Below are 19,703 nucleotides of genomic sequence, written 5' to 3'. Positions count from 1 at the left end.
TCGATAGTTATGTAATAGGTGTTTTATCATCTTTTATTATTTCTTAATAAAAAAAGATGAACTGAAACATATATAATATACAGTATTAATCAGATTGAAAAGGAGTTGGGGTGATTTTGTTACAAGTATATTCAAGTTTTTTTAATGGCGTCATGGCCTCAATTCTTGTGGCGTACCCAAGGTTTCCAGCCCAAAAATCCCAACTTTCTAGCTTCTGTCAAAAATCAAAGAACTAAGACAACATTTTAAGATTGGAATTTTTAGTTTGCAAAAAGTGATATGATACGACTATCAAAATAACCATACGTTTGGTCCCTATGGTTTCTATACCTTACTCGTTTTATAGAGCAATTAATACCAAAGCAACAAGGAATTAATTAAAACAACGCCGAGATCAAGAATATATTGATACTTAACCTGATTCAGGTGAGTATAATTTCAAAATCCTGAAAAATTGAATGAAATCAAAGATAATAATAGTGTTTTGTAAAATGGGTAACCGATATATATTGGGGATACAATACGAGGACGACTCTACGAAGAAACTTAGAGCATACCTGAGATCTGGAACCCTAAACTAGGAATGAGCAAAAATCATGTTGCTGGTACCGAAACTCTACCGGTACCGTATACATACATGTGGGTCGGCGTCGGTTCCTGCGAATCAAGCAAAACGGTTCCCGAGACTTTGGATACTCGGTGCTTCGGGTTAAGGAATTCATTGAAATTGAACCAGAATTTGTGCATATTTTTCTTTTCAACTTTAATCACTCATAACTCTCTCGTATCAACTTGAATTGGGTTGATTCTTCTTCTTGCATATTCTTCTTTGACTTGGCTGCATGTTAGACTCAAAGAATCAATTGAATTAGATAAGTATACCCCGAGTTACATAGTCTTAAACATAGGCATCTGAAAATATAAAATTTCCAGATTTTAGTTTTTTTTTTTTTTTACTAGACATGCGTAAAGTTTTCCTCGACTTTGAACTCAAATCGGGGAACTTCTTCTTCATGCATTTTTTTCTATGTATTATTTATATGTTAGGCTCACTAATCAACAAATTTGGGTAAATATAGCTTCAGTTGCATGGTCCTCAACAAAGTTACTTGAAAGCTTAAATTTTCTAGATTTGTTTTTATTTTTTAATTAGAATTTATGCATAATGTTTTTTAGTTTTAAAAACTCATAACTCTTTCGTATAAACTCGAATTTAGCTGATTTTTCTTTTTCTATATTTACTTTGTTGTCTTAGCTGCGTGTTAGGCTCAAGGACCTCCAGTTTTGTTATACTTTAGCTCAAGTTTTATAGCCTAAAATATGTTTGTTGCACATAGAAAGTCAGTACTAAAATGGAATGGTATCGAAGTAGTGGTGCCATATAGTACACATCATTTTAGTACTCAGTACGCACAAAATCACACTTTCGTTTTCGGTACTTTCGCTATCAGTACCGATTCGATGCGGATCCAAGGGACCGAGCTCACCCTTAACCTAAACTAAAGAGAGCGATGTTGGTAATTTTAGAGAGAGAGAGAAGATTAACGATGAGGAAGGAGGACCGGAGGAAGAAGGGGATTACGTCGTTGTCATAGGAGAAAGAGGTCGGCAACAGTGGCGATGATAAGTTTACTAAAGGTGGGTCACTTGACCCACCTATTTTTTTATTATTTTAACAAGTTTTATAGAAATAAAAATTGTGAAGTACCTTAAATCTTTTAAGTGAATTACCTTAATGTTTTAAAAAAAATGTTTAAATAAAGATTCTCAAAGTTTATATTTTATATTTTAATAGCCAAAATAACTAATTCATTTAAGATATAATCGAATAAAAATAGCTCTAAATTTAAATAAAAATATCCTTTGACAATTCGTAGATGTTATTTTCTTCAACCCTATAACTCACTCGTTAGAGATAAAACGTTCACCACTTACTATGTGCTGGCTTTTTACCATTGTTTCATTGTTATTATATTTTTTTATGAAGGTATGTCATGAGAGGTTCATAGGTTAGTAACATCTAACGTTGTCAACTATTTATTGTGTTTTTTCATTAGGCATTAGTATATAGACAGTTTTTTTTTTTTTTTTTTTTTTTTAATATAGCAAGATATAAGACCTCCTTCGGTACAATTTTTAGAAGTTTGAGTCTTTTTTTTGCTTATATGACCTGACCTGAATCTGGACCCGCAACTAGTATTTTTTATTTTTATTTTCATATTTTATTAGTTTCATTTATATAATGAACCATATGACTTTACGTTCTAGACTCGCCACTGGTCAGCAATGGTTGGAAAGATGAGTGACGATGAAGTTGGTGCTAATATTTGGTGATATAGCAAATTCTTCGATCTCGGAGCGCTTAAAGAAAAAGAAGTATCTAAAACTTTTAAGCTTTATATATTTCTAAAAAAAATTAAAATAAACCAAGCTATGCAGTTGGTATACATTCACTTCCACCGAAATTTATTATAAACCAAATTATATAAACTCTAAGAATTTACAATATATGAATTATGACTTTTTTTTTGAACAAGTGCATGTATAAAATCCACCTATCGCAAGACATTGAAAGGCAAAAACAAAAGAGTTTACAAAATAAAGGCATTGATTGGATTTTAAACCAATCACCCAAAGTACAAACATCTTTCTGCATTCTAGAAACAATTCAATTATACGAATATTCTTTAATAACATAAAAAAATTCTCGATTTTTTATACTTATTAGAAAGGCAAAACACACCACATAGTATCGATGGTTGTTTCCATCACACTTTTCTTTCTCCTATTGAAATTAAACGCATCCATCTACATAATCAAAGCTGCAATTGAGTTGAAGAATTTATATCCAACCATTTCAGCACTTCATTCCATGTTCTAGCCGTGACCTCACATTTAAAAAATAGGTGGTATGCCTCTTCATTCTGCTCCAAACAATGTGAACACAAGCGATTATGAACATCAATACCTTTTCCATAAAGATTTTGTCTCAAAGGAAGCCAGTCTGGCAATAGTCTCCAACAGAAAGATGTTAACTTTCCTAGGAACCGAAGAGTTCCATCTCATAGGTTGAACATCATCAGGTAACAAAATATCATCAAACCAGTTATGAACACAGTTTATCGTAAACTCTATCAAATCATCCAACGACCATAACCAAGAATTTGGAATCATAGAGAATTGCATACCATCAATAACTCTCAGTTCCATTGTGGGACTAGCCCACTTGGTAGAGGCTTTGTCTCTTAGATTGGAGGTCCCGAGTTCTAATATGTGCGTTAGCGAATTCTACTAACTTGGGGATACTAACTTCTAACCACTAACCACTAACGATCCATTAAAAAAAATCAACAACTCTCAGTGATCAAGTTGATCCTGTTTCAACACTGCGCCTTACTTGTTTTAGGGGTTGTTTGACACAATCTGAATTTGTAAAAGGGTCTGAATTTTTAAGATCTAAATTTTAACATGTTGTTTGGTTGGAACCTCTGAATTGTTATACTGAATGATAAAAATGACCATTTTACCCTTCTGTATCATTTCTTTCAATTACAACATTGTACATTTGAAAAAAAATTCCATCAAAATAGGATGCTAGAAACGAACATCATGCATTTGAAATATTTTTATTTCATTGAAGTAGGATGCTAAATATAAACATTACCACCAATATTACAAAAAAAAAAAAAAAAAAAAAAAAAAAAAAAAAACAATGTGAATTGAACAACCTAATATTGCGTTATAATTATCAGCCAATAATTTGGTCAATGTCACACCCCATACAAGGTTTACATGAAATAATGTTCAGAATCATTTTGGTTCTTAAACATGTGAATGAAAATTTGTTGCTAATCTACAGAAACACACACACACACACAAACACAAGACATCTTCATCATTGACATGAAACAGCCCATTACCTTCTTCATATCACGCAACCATCATACACCATCACCAAGCACCCACTTGTCATTGAACTTTATCGTCATCACCATAGCCTTCACAACACCATCAAGTTCTATTCACCAACCTTATTCACTCACCTGCCATCAAATTGATGCAAAGAAAGTAGTGGTAGACTACTTTATCCTTTCAACTTTTTAAACCTTTTTCTTATTAAAGCATTGTACTTTCAAAGTACAATGCTATAATTAGCAACATTTTCAAAGTATACTGAATTATAACATCATACTTTTAAAATATAATGGTTTAAATTCAAGAAACATAAACATACATTAATTATTAATTCTTGCATTTAACCAATCTTTTTATATACATACACATTCACATAAAAACATCAGATAAGCCATAAGGGTACACATACCACATATATACAGAAATCAACAAAATTAGCAAGATCAACAACAATTCAACACATAAAAACAAGATCAGCAATAGATTTTAGCAAATGAACAAAATCAACAACTTATATTAGCAACTAGGAACACATTTTCAGTAAAAAAAAAAAAAGAACAAATCAGCAACTAGGAACACATTTTAAGCAATATATTTCACCACATAAACACAAAGTCAGCAAAGTTCAGCAACAACATTCAGCTGTACATAGACATATATTTTAGAAATCAACAAAATCATCGACTTATATTTCAAAAATCAACCCACCTCAACAAAATGAACACAAAACAAACAACTAAATCTACCCATATATTTTACAAATCAATCGATTATAAATGAAGAATATTTATGCTTAGAATTTTTGCCTGCTAACGAGACAAACAGAGCGGGAGAAACATAATCTTGTGGTGGGGACGGTTGGAGATGGTGATGGGGAGGGTGGCGACGATCGGAGATGGCGATGGTAAGGGTAGAGAACGAGAGAAACGGATGGGAGAAAAGAATAGGACACTCATGGCTAGTGTTGTCTTTTTTTTCTTTTCAGATGGGGTTCCGTATATGATTCAGTAAGTGCATTTATTTATATTGAGACCATAAATTAAGGGGTAAACAAACAGTCTGGATTTTTTACAGATTCATATCTATCTCTTATTAAGAGATATTAAGTGGTAAACAAACATCCCCTTAGTCATTGCCACACTCAACCTTCATTACCCTGTATGTCACTAATGTAACAATCTTTGCCTGTCTGTGGAAAAGCTAAGAAGCCGTCATTTTAGAGGCATTCCTGCCACCTAAACATCTTTCCAAAACCGGTCATCGAACCATCATCCAAACATCTTGACCACTTCAAAAGTGTTGTCACTTCATCGCTTACCAATTTCCCACCACACACTTAGGAAATGGTCACCACTCTTCATCAACTTTTATAACTTTACTCCATGTATTATGTGTTGTGCATTTAAAAAAGGGAGATGAGAAGAAAATGGATATAGACAAAGAGAACCATGGAAAGCCGTTGTTCGGATCACGACCAACCACGGTCATGCCCACCATGTCACCCTTGGGGTGGTGTTCATGTCGATAACATGCATAACACCCTCAATAATGGCTCACTCTAGGTAGCCTAACCATCGTAGATGCTGACACAAATGTGTACCATACAACTTTTTTTTAAGATAATATTTATTTTTACAAATAAAAAATTTTACTAGTATTATTTATAATTAACATTAATCTTAATGTAGTTATATGTTACCTATTATACATACATATTTTCCGCAACATTGGATGCTACCTCTGTCACACCCCAAAACCGGAACGGCGGAAACGTTCTGGGGTGGATGACGTCATGTCAAGTATCACAACACATGCATTATAGTAATCAAAGTACAACAAAACATTGCATTAATAGTAATAATTTTACATGGTTACATTACAACAATTCAAAGTATACAAACAAATATAATAAGTACAGCAAGGTACTAAGCCGTCTTCATCAACAGCTCCAGGGGAATGTACCTGTCTAATGCTAACATGAGAATACAAGTTATTTGAAAAGCGAGTATCAGCATTTTTACAAATGCTGGTGAGTTCATAAGTATTTAGTGACATTTCGTTCAAATACCCTTATAAAGTAATAGTTTAAGTGTTTACAGTGCATTAGAGTTCTTTCTAGAAAATCCTATATTTTCTTTAATAAAAGCAGCCTTCTACCAAGACTGGTCAGTGTTATGTGGTAAAAAGTGGTTTCCCTTATTTGCTATCATTATCAAAATACTGAATTTGATTATTAAAGAAAGCAAGAGACTACAAGGAAATAACATAAGCCTCAGCAGTGAGGACTGTTGACTAAGGCAAAGGAATCATAGACTCCACGAGAGTATCGAACTAACGACACGCCTGGTTCAGTCTAACAAGTAGAGACTCAGACCCCAGAAGGTACCAAATGAAAGGTACAGATGGTAAGGTCTAAAACAGTGAAAAACAGACCCCAGACAGTATCAAATGAAAGATACGTCTTGTAAGGTCAATATAGAGAAAACAGACCCCAGACAGTATCAAATGAAAGATACGTCTTGTAAGGTCAAAACAGTGTGACTCTGAAAATGAATTACCAGCATACAGTTTAAATTGCCGGTGAAATATCATTACCTTAAAGCCAATGAATTATAAGGTAACCCGGGATACTTGTAACCATACTGACTAGAGTACCAGACGCCCTACAAGCGTCTAAAATATGACATTTGTCACCCGTTGGCTTGGTAGGCCGGGACTGTAGCTAGCAGTCTGGGTGCGGGGTTGTCAATCCCGTATAGATTTATACACACAATGTCCGCTCTCCCTACAGGAGATTTTGGTTACCAACTAGACGACGGAGAAGGCCGTGTCCTGAAGATGCATCCCAAATAGTGGGTAGAGACTTCCAAATAGTGGGTAGTGTGTAAGTGTTGAACTGGAGGTAGAGACTGCCCAATAGTGGGTTTCTAATGTAAGTGTAGACTAGAGGTAGAGACTTTTAACTGAACTGACTAGAGAATTCCTATATGTCCATACTCATATACATAATATATAACTAATGAATCAAGCGACCTTCGGACGGCCATCCGATCCCACCAGATCACATCTCAACGAAGAAAAGGAAATAGGGCGGACGAGCCTTCCTAAGTCTTTCAATTATTACTTATATGTACCTATATAAGCATAGACATACATCTAACTATGACTGAGTGTGTATCAAGTAGAAGTGATTATTGTGAAGTAGGAGCGTCTAACAAGTGAAGTAGGAGCGGTCGAAAGTGAAGTAGGAGTGTCGAATACGTATAAGCGTATCACGAAGTAGAGACGACAATAAGTGAAGTAAGAGTGTATCGAGTATAAGTGAAGTAGAGGCGATATCAAGTATAAGTGAAGTATAATCGTATCACTAAGTAAGAGTGTGAATAAGTATAAGCGTCCATCAGGTATAAGTGTATCACGAAAGAATTGCATTATCAAGTAGGAGTTTTAAATAAGTAAAAGCGAAGTAGCAGTAACAAACAAGTAAAAGTATACATCGTGAAAGGAACTTGATGAAAACCTTGGAAACCTTTATATTAAGGAAAATCGCATTTGGTGTTCTTGGTAAAATAGGTTTGAAAGCCTTTAAAATCTTTGGAACCTTTATAAACCAATTTAAAATGAATTTAGATAAAACAGCATAAGTAAGAGTTTTGAAACAATTGAAATCCCTTTTGAAAACCATTATAGTGTCCTACTCGGTAAAACAGTGTACAGTGTGGTAAAATCTTGAGCATGCGGGTTATCAATCACATGTGATTGATATGATAACTGGCATGTTTAAGTTGTATTCCCCCCTATAAAATATGTAAAAACATTAAAAGGTTCATTCAGGGGTATGAACTCACCTGGTGTAAGTAGGTCCGACGAGGGTGCCGTTTGGGCGTTCGGTGCTATGTAAAGACTCGAACACACTCAATGACCTATTTAACATACGATAACATATGTTCACATACTATTAGTATATTTAATACTAATTAAACAAGTATACGCGCTCAAAGGAGCGGAAAACACTTTGGTTAAGTGTTTGGGTGTCCCGGGTAGCATCTAAAGGTGCGTATGGCTTAGGAATGGAGTTTATTCTCCAAGAGTAAGCCCTTAATATGGTGTTTACGGCCCAGGGACTATTCACCATGAGTTTACGGCCGTAAACTCATGGTGAAGGGTTCTAGTGTGTTTTAAGGCTTCAATCTTCATCATAGAATTATTCTAGGTCCAAATCTAAGTGGTATGGATGAGTTTAAGGCTTCTAAGGGCACCATTATGGAGTTTACGGCCCATGAACCATCCCTAAGGGAGTTCACGGTCATGAACTCCTATACCATGGTTTTATTGAAGTTTCAAGCCCTTATTACACTCCTAGCATTTTAAAGAAGTAGTCTAAGGCCATTTGAGGAATAAAAACTATCTTTTGGGCATGTTTAGGGGTGTTTACGGCCTTGACACATGTCTGGTCCATAAACTCCCTTTACCCCTTCATTTTATTGAGTTTAATTGATCTAAACCCAAAAGGACAAGCCCCTAATTTATGTCTTAAGCCTTGGTATGAATTTAGGGCACCTTTTAACATGTTTTCATGAGTTTACGGCCCTGGAGCTATTTCTTGGGAAGCTTTGGCCGTAAACTCCTAAATGGAGGGTGTTTGACATGTTTAAGGTTCCCAAACTATTTTTAGATGATTCTAGGATTTATTACAAGGCTATTGGTGGAGTTTCAAGGCATTCTAACATGTAAAAGGGTGTTTACTCCCCATGTTTGAGGAGTTTACGGCCCAAGCACATGCCTTGCCCATAAACTCTCTTTTGTCCCTCAAAATTCAAGTTTAAGGTGTTCCAAGTCCAAGTTTGTAAGCCTCAAAGTCGTATCTAAGTACCAACAATGATTTGGAAGGGTTAATTGGCTCTAAAACCCCTTATTTATGTGTTTACGGCCCAAGCATGTGCCTTGGCCGTAAACACTTGTTCCAGGTCCTAAATCTCATTTTAAACATTAATTTGAAGGCTAAAGAGGTTAGATAACAAGTTAGGAATGTTACCTCTTTGATTTGGAGCCTTAAATCTATGTTTTTGACCTTGATCTTGGATGAGGAGAGAGGTTAGAGAGAGAGAGAGTAATGAAATGAAGCCAAAAGCTTCAAATGAAAGCTTTGAACATTTTATATAGTGTCTAAGTTTTGGACACGGTGGAATTCTACCCGATACTGTCGTTTAGCGGGGCTTTTGGTCGCACCCGATTTAGTGGTCGTAATAATAAAAACTAACTTTTCCAACTAAATGGAAATGTGTAATACGAGTTTTTATTTTCTTTTATCACGACTTAACGACATAAATAAATGAAACATTTGGGATGTTTATTAAATTGACGAAGACTAATTAACGGAACTTTTATAAACTGGAATATTCCGTTAACGGTAACGAGAAAATGTAACGGAACAACTTGGGTTGTCACAACCTCTAATTAATTACATTAATTTGGTTTCCATTTTTAATATTTTTTGCTTTCTGTTTTAATTCCGTCCTGGTTTACACTTTATCAACCCTGACAATCATGTGCGACATGTAAATGTTGAAATAAATGCCATCTTTAAAGTTCCAGCTATACTTCAAGAAGTTGTTGGTTTTTTATTCCAAAGAAACAATTCCCAAATTAACATACTGTTGCAAATATATTAGATTTTTTTTTGAATCGGTAAATCTAATCTACTCCTAAGCTAACAACACATATTCCACCTAACAACACATATTCCACCTATGTCCACAACGGGACTCGAACCCTCGACCTCAAAGAGGGAGGGCAACACCTGATACCGCTGGGCTACAAGCCCTTTGGTAAATATATATTAGATTTGATTGTTAAATACAAAATTACTATCTATTTTATATATTCATTTTGAGAAATTAAATATCTTTTTATTTTTGTCTCTATAAATCTCATACCCAATTAAATGATAACATGTGTTATATTAATATATTAAAATATCATTAAATGAACATTAAATGTTACATATATCATTATTTAATTGGATATAAGGATTTGTAGGAACAAAAAGTATTTAATTTATCATTCATTTTATAAAAAGAAAATACTTAACCATATCATTTGGCCTTTTAAAAAACAATACATTATGCAGGGATGATAATTTCGATATATATATATATATATATATATATATATATATATATATATATATATATATATATATATATATATATATATATATATTAGTTTATAACCCGTGAAATCACGGCTACAAAATTAATTAAACTTTAATAATTAGAACACAAAATTATTAATCAATTATAATCGTTAATTTAAATAAATATGTAAAATTATATCACCTTATAATTTGTATTAATTTTATTTTAATTTTTATTGCATTGTTATTAATTTATTGTAATTAAAGTGAAAATTTTAAAATCCTCCTTAATAAATGAAGGTTTTTTTGTCACATGTCCTCTTCTCCTTCATTTGGACACATGTCATTTTCTAGATTTTTGAAATTTTTATTTTTCACTTGTCATTTTATTGTAATTTTCATTTTATTAAATTAAAATTTCACATTTAATATGTAAGGTAATATATATGTAAGGTATTTATTAGAAATGATTTATATATGTAATGTATTCAATGTATTAAAGTTTCATTAATTTAAATTTTTTTCTTATTTTTCTTATAAATTAAAACTTCTCAAATTGTTAAAATTTTATATATATATATATATATATATATTTTTTAAATAAACCCATGTAATACATGGGTCTCACACCTAGTTTGAAATAAAAAAATTAATAGGTTGACAAGTGGCATGCATTAATTAAGAGGCTTAATAGGTGACACATGGCAAAAAAATAATAAAATGTGTATTAACTAAGAGGCCTAATATGATTACACATAGGGGTGTAAACGAGCCGAGCCGAGCCCGAGCATGACCAAGCTCGAGCTCGGCTCGTTTAATTTGAGGAAGCTCGAGCTCGAGCTCGAGCTCGATTCGAGCCTTAAAATGAAGCTCGAGCTCGGCTCATGAACAATTTAGTGGGCTCGCAAGCCTAATCGAGCCTAAACGAGCCTCTATGTATATATATACACACACACACACACACACATATATATATATATATATATATATATATATATATATATATATATATATATATATATGTGTGTGTGTGTGTGTATGTGTGTGTGTGTTGTATATATATATATATATATATATATATATATATATATATATATATATATATATAGGCTCGTTTAAGCTCGTTTAGGCTCGCGAGCCCCATTAATTGAAGCTCGGCTCGAGCTCATTTAGTAAACGAGCCTCATATCTAGGCTCGAGCTCGGCTCGGGCTCGTTTAATTCGATCTCGAGTCGAGCTTTTAACGAGTCGATCCCGAGTAGCTCACGAGTAGCTCGGCTCACTTACACCCCTAATTACACATGTCAAAAAGAGATTAAAACTATTCTTTTATTAAATTGGTCAATTTGTGTTATATTATTTATGACTGCTGAAATGATAATGGATTTGTTTTAAATGAATTCATTTAATTGATCATAAATTTATCGAATATGTATTTGAATATATGAAACCTTTGAAATCGATTTATGTAATAACATTAAATTTATGAATTTATTACTATATTTCATATATATTAGGTACACCTACTCTTTATTATAAACTCGTTAACAAGACACGTTTTCAAATTGTCTACGGCCATGGCTGTTCCGAAATTCAAGTCGGATCCTTACAACTTCCTAAAAATCACACAAAACCCCGATGGGTCATTGACCCGACTTGCCCCCCTTCCATCCTCACCTGCAACACCACAACTCACAGCTGATTCCCAATTCGTTCTCTCCAAAGATATACCACTTAACACCACAAACACCACCTTCATCCGACTCTTCCGCCCTGTGTCACCACCGATAACCACCACCGGGAAACTCCCGATCATTATCTACTTCCACGGTGGTGGATTTATTCTCTTTAGCGCCACCTCTTTTCCCTTCCACAATTCATGTGCCGCCATATCCGCCCAGTCTCCGGCGATTGTGATCTCCGTCGAGTACCGCCTTGCTCCTGAACACCGCCTCCCGGCGGCGTATGATGATGCCATGGAGGCGGTGTTGTGGGTGCGTGACCAGGCATTACAGATCAACGGTTGTGATGAGTGGTTGACTGAGCTCGCTGACTTTTCCAAAGTATACTTGATGGGAGATAGCTCAGGAGGAAATATAGCGTACAATGCTGGCTTACGTGCCCTTGATCTTGATCTTAATCCAATAAAGATCGTAGGGCTCATAATGAACCAACCATTTTTTGGTGGGGTGAAGCGCACTGAATCAGAACTTCGACTGGTGAATGACCGTATAGTCCCTTTGATGGCTAATGATCTCATGTGGTCTCTCGCACTACCCAAAGCTAGTGATCGAGACCATGAATATTGTAATCCATTACGAGATCTAAACAGATCTCCAAGTGAAAAGATCATACATTTACCAAAATGTCTGATCTTAGGTAACAATGGAGACCCACTAATTGATAGACAAAAAGAGTTTGCTAATATGTTGGAGGCTTGTGGGGTGCATGTGACAAGGAAATTTGATGATCAAGGGTACCATGGTGTACAAATCTTCGATTCCCAAAAGGCACAAATCTTTTATGATGATGTCAAGTGTTTCGTTTGGGGTCTTGATATGAAAAGATCAACTTTATGATTATTTGTTGACATTTGCATGTTGGTTTGTTGTAGTGTTTTTTTTATTAATATCTAATTTACTATTAAAAATCATTTAGGGTATTAATAAAAGAAGTTAAAGTGAGATTACACGTGTTGGTGATATACTGATATACAGTGAATGTGGTGATATATGTGTCATTGGTCGTTGCACAACAGAGAACAAACTATGAGGGCATTACTATTGGAAACTTGCTGGAGGACATTCGGATAGATAGTGAATGGAGTGGAGGAGTTTTTTTGTGCATTTGGGTGAATGAGATTATGCAACCCATGGCCTAAAGTCATGTGGCAACCCGTGACCCAATGTTTCCAAGCCCACCTTCTCGCCAACGGATCGGAAACACAAGCATTATAACTTATAAGGGCTATCACCAATTAGGGATGGAAATGAGGCAGGGTTGACAATCCTTGTCCTCATCCCCAAGTTTCTAACCTCATCCCCATCCCCGATGGAACAAAAAGTTAATGGGACAAAAACTTTGGTCAACGGGACTAAAATTGGTAAATATAGTCCCACCCAAAAATGCCCTATTCATCTTTTCTCCTCTTCTGTACCGTAGTTGTGCAAATCCTTAAGATCGATAATTTCATCCATCGCCTCTTTCAATCAATCTCTTTGATGGTTGCACATATAAATTTTCTTTCAACTCACCCGGTATAATTTAGACTTCTTCTTTGTCGTGATTTACATGATTTTGGATCCTTCATTCTCTCTTCAAAATCCAGCATCTTCTCAGCACATACCCTATCCACGAGTTCACGTGGTACATAGGAGAGTTGTTAATCCATTAATTTCTTTCTAGGAAATCTCCAAGAATTTTTTTCCCTCGAATTTAATAAGCTTAATTGTTCTAGAAAGTGGATAATTGATTGGAATCTATTCCAAAAGAAGATGATGTCCTAAATTTAGATTTAGGTTTTAAAAAGGGCGGATAAGTTTTTAGAAGGAAATAGGTAAAAATATTATTTTTACATAACATAATGTAATCTTTTGGAATATTTATAAAAGAAATAAAATATTCTTTAGAACATTTATAAAACTTTATTATCAAATTAATAGAATGATTCTCTTTCTTTATAAAACTCATTTGAATTTTGTGGAATTTTATTTTCAAAAAATGACAAGTGGAAAATAATAGTTCTAAAACTCCAACAAAATTACATGTGGCAAAACTCTTGACAATTTGACAAGTGACAAAAAGACTTTCGTTTATTAGAGAATATTTTTAATAAACTCGTGTAGTACACGAGTCTCACACCTATTATATATATATATATATATATATATATATATATATATATATATATATATATATATATATATATATATATATCAATTACCATTCACAAGGACATGCAATTTGTATTATATATCGCAAAGGAAAAGCGTTTGCACACTAGCTATTCAATGTAAATAAACATAGTTAATATATTTTATTTGCCAATAACAAGAATACGAAACCTCTAAGTGTTATTTATAAACATAAACTTGCATGGAACACACTAATTATTTACATCTGTCGAAGAAAGATATAGAAAACAATGAACTGAATGCATTGTAAATGATCGGTCGAAATGACAAATCTATAAACCCTAGAACCACCTACAGTCCTATCTTGGACAATTTTTTGTGAAACGCACTTAATTAGATATTTTCCCTAAGCAGCTTGAAGTCTAACATAAGTGTCACCACTTAACAACCATACAAAATTTGCGGTTATTAAGTTTGTTTTCTTGAGAATGAGCCATAGGCAATGTAAATTCGCACACCAATAGGCAATAGCAATATGAGGGAGATAGAAAAGGAAATCTAAGACTATAAAATGAGCAAACCAAACTTGGTGTTTGCAATTTTTCATTATATTGTCGAAAAAATCATCTTATATCATAAGGACTACAAAAAATGTAACAATAACCATCGTAAAATAGAATATAGGCAGAAATATCACAGTTCTGATCAATACTAACACAATAATTTCAATAGTCTCGCTAACTACATCGATTTAAAACTAAAGTCGCCAAATCACAACTATACGCTGAGCTAGAATGAAGTGATTCGCTGATACAATTAACATACCAGTGTGAAAGGGGTAGAAGTTGCAAAACATGATGTCGGAATTGTGGGAGATTATCAGAGCTATAAGTGTAGCTAGTGACGAAGAAGAGAAACAATTTCGATGGTGTAATCAGAGTGTGTGTTCAATATTTCAAATTCTGTGTAACGTTGTTGGTCGTCTCTCTGACTCTCTTTTGAAAAGCTTCGTGTGGTCAAGAATTCTATTCTAACATTACGGGCCAAATAAAATTAAGTGCGGGCCCAAGCTTATTTAATAAATCTTCTAATCTGGAATCGATCCGATTATAATAATTAATAATTTGATATTTAGATATATTGCTAATGGGAGGGGATTGATACACTACAAATTTTGCTATACACAACAAATTTATATGAATGGACAATTATACCCTTTCATTATTTTACATTAACTATCCTTCTACTCTAAAACCCTTCCCTACGTATAACACATTCCCACGATCACGATCAGATACGACTTCAATTCCATCATCGTCCACTGCTTGCTTCATTCCGTCGCCGCCTCCGCCTTGCTTCACCGTCTCTGCAGCCTCCGGTTTACTCCACTGTCGTCGTTCATCAACTGCTTCAAGCTTGCTTCATAGGTATGCGCTAATTTTTGTTACAATTGCGATTTTGTTTCTAATTTTGATTGTTTCCCTGTATCAGTGTGTCTCTTATCTTATTTGCAAAAGCACTAAGATGGAATTGTGAACTTTACAATCGTTTCTTCTAAAATCATGAACTGATTTTGATTGGTTAATCATGGATTCAATTTTCTGATCGTTCCCAGTACAATTGCTACCTCTATCAACGCGTCTCTTATCTAGTTTGTAAAAGCACGAATTTGGAACTGTGAACTAATTTGGAATCGTTTCCTATATAATCATAAATTGATTTATAATTGCTTGATCATGATTCTATTTTGTGATCGTCCCTGTACAATATCAATGTTCTCGAGTTTTTTTTAGCTTCTTGCACAATATTGTATCAACCTTTTGTTATCAGATTGTTTACTATGTATCCAATCTTCAAATCCAAACATCAATGTGAATTTATTTGGAATGGAGTTCTAGTTTTCTGATCGTTTACTGTACATCTTTGTGGCTTCACAGCAAGATAACTTTTGGTTCCATTTGATACCTTTTTGGTTTCATTTGAGTTGAATGTTATTTAATTTTAGTGTATGTGTGATTATCTAGCAGATGGGTTCAATAGAGTAAAAAAAGAAAGAGAAAGAAAGAGAAAAGAAACATACATGGAAATGATTTGACTCAGTCCAATGCTAGTTCTCAAGGCACATTGCAAGATTATGTCACCGATTAATATATTTGAGTTGAATGTTATTAAATTTCCTAGTTTTTTTAATAGTTAGTTCTATATTTTTTGATTCGGATTATTGTTTGGTTGTCTATTTAGACGGCTGTTTGATCACATTTTTTGGTAAAAGCTTTGTGAAATATATAGTGTTGTTTTGAATGGCTAGTTAAAATTTTCAATGTTATTATCAAGTGAAATATATATTGTTGTTTTGTATTTTTTAAGTTATACGTGACAAAAAAATAGGGAAAAAATATATTTGTTAGGGGGGGGGGGGGGGGGGGGGGGGGGGACTATAAAGTTGAAATTTTGCTAAAAAAAGTTATATATGGTAGACATAAATATATTTATATATTCGAGGGGTAAAGTGTAAAATTTGGTAAAATAGAGAAAAGGGTAGAATTGTCTATTTATTAAAATTTGTTGTGTATAGATAATTCTTGTTGTATACAAATCAGCTCTCATTACTATTGCTATGTTATAATTATATTAATTGTTTACTATATAATATCAATAATATAAAGAAATAATGTATAAACAACCATTTTTTAACAACAAATATACATAATTCCTACACTATTTCTAAACAACCACATAAAACTCGCTCTAAGATGTATTGTTCGTGAATATAAATGGACCCTGAAAAAATACATCACATTTTATCCTTTTTTTTTCTCGATTCAACAATCCAATAAATTCCAATTTGATTATTGTATATAACTCTCTAAACTTAATAACCAGTACCCATGACTCCATGAGTAATACACATTCTTCTGAACATTCTCCGATTATATAATAACCTTTTTTTGAAACGGAAAATATATTAAAGTACTCCTATTTTACATATGTCTACAATGAGTATTGAATCCTCGACTTCAAGGAGGGAGGTCAACACCAGATATCACTAGACTAAAAGCCCTTTGATTATTATATAATAACTAGTGTAACAAACGGAGATGTTGCAACCACCTTTATCATAATAATGCATTAAAAATATTTTACTAGAATAAGTTTAATAATGTTATGTGAATCTTTCTCATGATAATATGGACGTTCTAGACTGAAACTCATTTTTACTATTATTAGATGAATTATCATGCATAGGAATAGAAACAACTTCATCCATATTATAGTTTTCCACATCTTCCTCCCATCAATACTTTTAAACTAGTTATTACTAGCTAGAATATGCAATATAAATAGTATACTTATTGATGATTATGATTCGATACAACATTTTACCTGATATAGAGTTTAAATAACATTTTTATTGATTAGTGAATATGTAAATTATCCAATAACATACAAGATGAATAAAACTTACAGTTGGACCAAATGAAAGTTATCAATATATTGTAGTGATTTTATAGACAACATGTAATTTTGCATTGAAAACTCATAAAATTTTACTTATTACATTGCAATATTGACTTGATACTGGATTTTATAAAAATAAAACATGCTATTGTTTTATAAGTTCTCTAAATGTAATTCTAAACAGACAAAATAAGTGTAACTTACTAAATGTAAGAACGTTACCAATATCATATATTTGATTACTTAAAAGTTGGTCACAAATAGAATATAGATTCTTGTAACAATATAAACAAAGAAGATGATATTATATGTTTTCTAGATCATTGAAAATAAAGAATTATGTGCTTTCTTAGTTGAAAGCCACAAGTAATCTTGTATGATGATATCAAGAGTTTCATTTGGGCTCCAGAAGATAAACCAACAGCTTTAAGATCAACTGTTGACATTTTCAATTGGAGGGTCGAATTCTAAAATACGTTTATTTTCATTTTATTTAAGTACAAATATATAAAAGAAAATGTCTTATAGCATATACACTCAATATTTGATATTTAAAGTTGTGTAACCTGCTTTTTAACGTCCTCTAACGCGAGAAGGTTGAATTGTAATTATATGCAAAAAGAAAAGGTTAGAACATTTATTATATCTAAACCAAATTAAGATGCTACAAATAATAGGGAAATTCGCTAGCGAAGTGCAAACTAGCTATAAGACTAGCTAGGATACAGGAGTAAGCAAGGGTTTGCTCATGAAAAACGCTTCCAAATTAGCTACCACAGTTTGGGCAGCATCATAAAAGCATTCTCTTGTGCACGCAGTACTGTGGGACGAAAGCACGACATTATCCAATTCAAACAACTCATTTGGTACCTTTGGTTCCTTCTCAAACACATCCAAACCTGCACCACCAACCTCCCCTTCAACCAAACACTCCACCAATTCCACTTCGTCAATGATAGCCCCACGAGCTACATTCACAATGACTCCTGTTTTTCCTAATGCCCTCAAGACTGTGTTGTTGATCATGTGACGCGTGTCATTGGTCAACGCACAACAGATAATGAGGGCATCTGAATTGGAAGCCAGTTGGAGGACATTTGGATAAAAAGTGTAGTGTGTGGAGTTTTTTTTCTGCCTTGAGGTGTAAGAGACTATGCAGCCCATGGCCTCTAGTCTTGTGGCCACACTTGACCCAATGTTTCCAAGCCCAACAATCCCAACTCTCTTGCCTCCCAACTGAAACCAAACAATCAAAAACCAAATCAATCAATGACTGATTCGTTTTTCTTAATGTTAATTTATATTCCCTTTCGAGTGTGCCATCTTCTAATCATAAAATGAACGATGGTGTAAACTTTATATAAAAGCCAATTATGTTGCATAAATTAAGAAGAAAAAAAAAATCAACCCATGATCGATATTTGAACCTAATAAAAATACTAAAGTCAAAACTTCAAATAGCGTGTTACCAAAAGTTTGAGCCTTGAGGAAAAAAACGTTGTAATAATTACTAACCTTAGAACCAAGAGGATACTCCGATATAGCAGGCCAACGACCGCCGCGAACAAATCTATCTCCGGCAGAAATTCTCCTCATGACATCGATCAAAAGTCCAACGGCGCCGTCAGCTACATCATCAGAAAATAAATCTCCGGTGTTAGTGACTCTAATTTCGCGCCGGCGACACTCTGCCATGTCAATGTGGTTGACGCCGGTAGTGGAGGAGACAACGAGTTGGAGGGCTGGAAGGTCATGTAACACGTCGGCTGTGATCGGACTCCCGCCGGAGCATAGGACGACTTTGACGGACTGCGCATAGGTTTGGAGGAAATCGTGAGTAGGTAATGGTGATTCGTATGCTTTCAGGATCTGGAATTTACTCGAGATGTATTGTTCGTGGACAGAAAAGACAGGCGGTGGACGTATGACTAGTACTTGACCGAGATACGGCGGAGATTGGTGGTCTTCTTGAGCCATTAAGGGTAGAAACTGAACTTCCGATCTGTTGCTGAGAGTAGATATTTGTTTAAGCGATTGCATCTCGTTCTCCGGATATAGTGATATTCTCTATTCCATTACTAATAGATAATAATATATTTCTATAAATAGAATTTGCGTGAGTCTTGCCACTTTTCCAGAAAAATAGATAATTATATATTGGGCTTATATATTAGGTATGATTGCACAATCTACATACAAATTTTATGTTGTTTTAATCTCATAAATCCCTTAACTAATTTCATTTTCAGAAAACAATTAAAACTTTATTTATTATATTAAAAAAAACCTATTTTTTGTTTCATGAATCAAAATTACCATTTCAATTTTTAGATTAATGG

General features: G+C 33.8%; 2 protein-coding genes across 2 annotated transcripts; one reads left to right on the top strand and one right to left on the bottom strand.

Annotated features, from left to right (window-relative positions):
- Positions 1–11,606: 11,606 nt before the first annotated feature.
- Positions 11,607–12,735, top strand: LOC145063531 (putative carboxylesterase 8). The gene has a single exon (XM_079011129.1). The coding sequence runs from the start codon at positions 11,629–11,631 to the stop codon at positions 12,628–12,630; it is 1,002 nt and encodes a 333-aa protein (XP_078867255.1). The 5' UTR covers positions 11,607–11,628; the 3' UTR covers positions 12,631–12,735.
- Positions 12,736–17,972: 5,237 nt separating this feature from the next.
- LOC145063188 (glyoxylate/hydroxypyruvate reductase HPR3-like) lies at positions 17,973–19,451 on the bottom strand. Its single transcript, XM_079010773.1, has 2 exons — positions 18,880–19,451; positions 17,973–18,600 (listed from the first exon to the last, which is right to left on the bottom strand). The coding sequence occupies exons 1-2, from the start codon at positions 19,402–19,404 to the stop codon at positions 18,082–18,084; spliced, it is 1,044 nt and encodes a 347-aa protein (XP_078866899.1). The 5' UTR covers positions 19,405–19,451; the 3' UTR covers positions 17,973–18,081.
- Between the last annotated feature and the right edge of the window lie 252 nt (positions 19,452–19,703).

Source organism: Lactuca serriola, chromosome 7 (assembly GCF_051521515.1).
Source record: "Lactuca serriola cultivar US96UC23 chromosome 7, Lser_US96UC23_V15, whole genome shotgun sequence".
NCBI lineage: Eukaryota > Viridiplantae > Streptophyta > Magnoliopsida > Asterales > Asteraceae > Lactuca > Lactuca serriola.
The sequence above is the reverse complement of the archived record's forward strand: the minus strand, read 5'-3'. Positions and strand labels throughout refer to the sequence as shown.